Raw genomic sequence first — 4776 nt, forward strand, 5'->3', positions numbered from 1 at the left:
TAATATATACTTAATAAGAGAGAATAGAATGAAATCAATATGGAAGGAAAATATTATTGTAATTCTAGACAGATGATGGCATATATATTGTACAAGTTAACAACACACTGAATATGATATCAATATATTTCACTTTTTAATTTTTTATACCTGTTTTTCTATTGCAATCAAAATCTGTCAGTTCAAAGTGCATTTCTGTCTTGATTCCTAGCATATAGTGGTCCAAATAGGAAAAAAAAGGTTATACTAATTGACTCCTTTTGGTTGAGGGAAAATTTCTACTCTATTTCCACCAACCCAATATTGGAGCTCCCTTTCGCAATTCTTAGTTTTGACATTTGAGAGAGTGCTTTCATATTGTTAAGAAGTCTAACACACTTTATTATAAAGCTATACATTTTTTAGGGCCCGTTTGGATTGAGAAGGAGTAGAGTAAAGTTGGCTGAAAATAAGCTAGTTTTTGGCCAATTCTACTCTACTCTACTTTACTCCTCCTCAATCTAAATGGACCATTAGGGATTTTCCAAAATAAACTTGGTTATTGCTTAAGTGATGATGTCACGGTAGCCTAAAGAAAGCACACATGTTGCTCTCTTGATGGAACAGAAACTAAACTATTGGTTCGTGGTAGTAAACCTCGAATCCACGAGGGGTTTCCTGAATCCACAAGGAGAAGAAAACTGGAATCCACCAGAGAAATAATTTGACAAAAGTCTGTGTTTATTGATAATAGTCTAAAAATTGAATTGCCTTTGGAGGCTACAATGCGTTTAAATAGTAAAAATAAAACCTAGGGCAACTAGAAAACCAAAGACAGCTACGAAAGCATATAAAACTCTAACTTGACTAAACCACATTAAAAGCACTTAAAAAGTAGGAAATAAATAACCTAAACCTAAAATAATAAAAAATTACATAAAAAGATTAAAATTAAATAATTATAAAATTTAGAGAAACTGTGTCCTACATTAATGTCATTAAAGATATATTTGTAAATTTTCTTGTAAAGTCTCTTGATATGGTACTTGCCCTTTTTTAGGGATTGGGGTACTTCATCCATATGCATTGTCCTTTTCATGTTTTAAATGTAGAAAATGTTAAAAAAAATGTAGACATCTAGTATGAAATTATAGATGTTGTATGTACATAGTGTTTATCAATGAGTGTGTAAGAACATTTTCCTTTAAGGATATAACCATGTACCAAACTACCGATGCGTTAAAACTAGAAATTTTTTTTTTTTTAAATAAGAAAAAGAAGAAAAGGAAAGAAAAGGTCCATAAGGAAAAGATTGTCTTAAAATTGTGAGCGCAAACAATATATATCCTAAAATAGTAACTAGAGAAAATGCAAAAGAAAAGTGTTATGAAAAAAAAAAAAAAAAACCAATATGTCTTTTCTATTTCTTTTTTTAGTATCTATCTTTGGACCATGGCTAAATCCATATATGAATGTGTATAATGTGTCGGCTAATTACAAGTGGAGAACTCAATACATAACTTTCTTTTTTAAATGGAGATTTTGCATTGTATTTTCCATATCTTGCTTACTAAATTTAGAAAAAGAGGTCAATTAGGCCAGTTTGCACCTCTCTCCCTCCCCACTTTCTTTCCATCTATCCCAATATAAATACCCATTTAAATCATGCTATCAATATCATTGCTAACCCTTTAGCTGGTTTTTTTTCTAAGTTGCAAATCATACCATGGGTTTCACAATTGCACAAAGACTCATGCTAGTGCTGCTAATTGCTTCCACAATGGCACTTAACATAGCCAACAAGGGATGGCAATATGGGAATTGGCCTTCTCATGGCCCTTATCCTCCCAATAATACACAAACTTCCAACAGGATCATCGTGGGTGACTCCTACCATTGGAATTATGGCTTTAACTACACCGAATGGGCAATCAAACACGGCCCTTTCTACCTAAATGACACTCTAGGTGAGCTTAATTACTTTGCTATTGCTACTTTTTAATTATTGCAATGCATAGTTCAAGTTGTAAAATATAGTGACCAAAATCATATTTTTAAACTGCTTGTGTTTTTATGACAAGTTATAAAATTCATCATGTTAGGTTCCAAAGACTTAGGAACTAATGTATTTAGAACTCTAATGTGTAATGTTGGCAAACCATGATCAAAACAATTGTTACTCTTGTTTAGATTTGCTCAAAGTGTGTGCATTATATGTAAAGTTGGAATCGAGTGGCTGCAAAAGTATTAGTGACTTTCGGCCTGGCTCGATCGATCGAAGAACAGGCTCGATCCATTAAATCTCAGGCAGAATTTTTTTTTCTGTAGATTTCTCCAACTCAGCCCTAGCCTATTAAAATGTGTAGGGTTTTATGTTTTGCCCTAAGTATAAAAGGCAAACCCTAGCCACGTTTTTGAGGTTGCTCTATTTGCTGTGTGTGTGAATCTTTTGTGAGATCTAGAGGTGGTTGCCTTCACACATGCTTAGGATTATCAAGAAGGAGATTTCATTGAGAGCTTGATGATCATTCAGTTGCAGCAATAAAAGCTTAAAGAAACATAAGCGGGTGTGCTTGTACTTGCTGGAGAATCCAAGAAAGAAGGAGTCCGTGGTCTCGGAGCTTGCATGTGGTCGTGTCAGTAAGTTTCTACTAGTGGGTAGCAATAGGATGTTAGTGGTCTAAGTCCTATTGTAAAACTTCGATTCTTTCGTAGTGGATTCAGGTTTACCTTGAGGATAGCTAGGTTAAATCCTCCCTAGGTTTTTACCGGTTTAGTTTCTTGGGTCATTATATCGTGTTATTTATATTTCCGCTGCTATGCATGATATGATTGTTTGATTGTGATAACCCAGATTTGGAATTTGGACTAAGTAAATAACTTGGCTAATTAACTAGGTTAATCCAATTGTGCTTTAAGGGGTCTAAAAACTCACACATCATGATATTAAAATGGTCGATTCTAACTTTAAATTTTGTCTTCACTTTATTTATTCATAGATTATCAATTTGGATCCTTAAGGAATATGAAAAATGTGTACCTTTTTTTTTTTTGGTTCATGAATGCAAATATGCATGAAAATTGACTACATATATGATGTTGATTGCAGTTTTCAAATATGATCCCCCAACTCCAAACACATATCCTCACAGTGTTTACTTGCTACCAAACCTCCAAAGCTTTATTAAATGTGACCTGAGAAATGCCCAGAAGCTGGGAAATGCAACACAAGGAGCTACAGAGGGCTTTGAGTTTGTGCTAAAAATGCCATGGAAGCCTCACTACTTTGCTTGCAGTGAGCACAATGGCATTCATTGAATGAATGGAACCGTGAAGTTCTTTGTGATGCCAAAATTCCGCTGATATAGATAATTACTAATACAACGTGTGTGCCATAGGAAAATTTACTTGCTACTCTCTCTTTTAATGTTTTGTTGTGTTGTAGCAAATAATGAGTGCGTTCTTTTCTTCTTCTTCTTCTTATTATTAAATTAAAGACTATTTATAATTTTGAATTCGTGTTAAGGGATTGATTGCTCATTTTATAGTTATGAGTCACATTCTAAATCAAGTGATTTTCTGTAATTTATGTATTTTCTTTCCATGTCCTTACAGTTACAAGCAATGTTATGAGCTCTGAATAATTGAGATGATTGAGAATAAATATACTAACTGTGATTGGGTATTGATGTTCCACATATGTACCATTTTGCATCCTTGATTGTTTTACTGTAATATTTACTATTATATATTGAAAGATCATAATCTTCTACAATTGGAAAGGTCTATGACATTTGACCTAAAGATCATGTTTGGTTTAGACTTTTGAAGTAAATATTAAATTATATAAAGATAGAGCTACCAACTATCGTAACATTTAAGTAAGGACTTTTGCATCATCTAGCAAAATATTGTCACATAATTGTTTTTTCCTAAATAAAAGAATATATAGTATCACGTACAATCATAACCCTATTAAATACCTATTCACTATATAATTATTATATTTTGTGTTACAAAAAATGTAAGTGAAGAAAAAAATTGCAAGAAGACGTATTGTCCATCCTCCACTCCATGATTAGAGTTAGATGGTACATATGGAGATTGAGCAGATAACATCATAATGGGATTTTAATTAAAGAGTTTAAATATAACACATAAGGATGTCATTTGGCCCAAAAGTTGAAGTCGGTAGGTTTGAACTTTTTTTTTTTTTGAAACAAACACACACACACATAAGGGAAAGGAAAGGGGTTCTAACACGAAGGTACACCACAAACTCCACTCAAAAACTATGGAATCTGGTAGGTTTGAACTTAATTATGTTATATTAAACACTTTTTTTTCTTTTTTGTTAGAAAAAGGTAAAGTGTATTAGTCTCTATAAATAAAGTGGTGGAGTAGCTTTATGGTATATGTGTTAGAAGACAAAGATTTATCTAGAGAAAGAGTAGAGAGATAAAATTTTTGTTTAATGTAGTGTTACTGTGAGGGCACATACATACTTAAATTCACATATTCATACATAAATCCAAGTAAAATAAACTTTACTTAATTTCCTTAATAAAAGTGTCTAAAACTTACACTGCATGTTGGCTAAACTCAGAAGCAAAGGCCAATTATGATCATATTATTATTGAGTTATACTTAATATATATCATTTGAGCACTTGTGTTTGAGGGGTTTATTAAAAACCAAAATGCAATGAAATGGAATGAAAATGAGTTTATTAAAAACCAGAATGCAATGAAATGGAATGAAAATATGATTTATTTTTATTATTATGTTAGAGAGTTG

General features: G+C 32.3%; 1 protein-coding gene across 1 annotated transcript; it reads left to right on the top strand.

Annotated features, from left to right (window-relative positions):
• The first annotated feature begins 1705 nt into the window (after nt 1–1705).
• LOC115966782 lies at nt 1706–3297 on the top strand. The gene is made up of 2 exons (XM_031085940.1): nt 1706–1946; nt 3089–3297. Exons 1-2 carry the CDS (start codon nt 1706–1708, stop codon nt 3295–3297), a joined length of 450 nt encoding a protein of 149 aa, XP_030941800.1.
• The last annotated feature ends 1479 nt before the right edge of the window (nt 3298–4776 follow it).

The sequence above is a fragment of the Quercus lobata genome, chromosome 11, assembly GCF_001633185.2.
Source record: "Quercus lobata isolate SW786 chromosome 11, ValleyOak3.0 Primary Assembly, whole genome shotgun sequence".
Classification (NCBI taxonomy): domain Eukaryota; kingdom Viridiplantae; phylum Streptophyta; class Magnoliopsida; order Fagales; family Fagaceae; genus Quercus; species Quercus lobata.

What these genes read in the sequence shown, in the direction of transcription:
- LOC115966782 (XM_031085940.1), top strand. Translation starts at nt 1,706, where the DNA reads ATGGGTTTCACAATTGCACAAAGACTCATGCTAGTGCTGCTAATTGCT. An exon ending in CTACCTAAATGACACTCTAG is followed by an intron (nt 1,947 to 3,088) that starts GTGAGCTTAATT and finishes TGTTGATTGCAG; the next exon opens with TTTTCAAATATGATCCCCCA.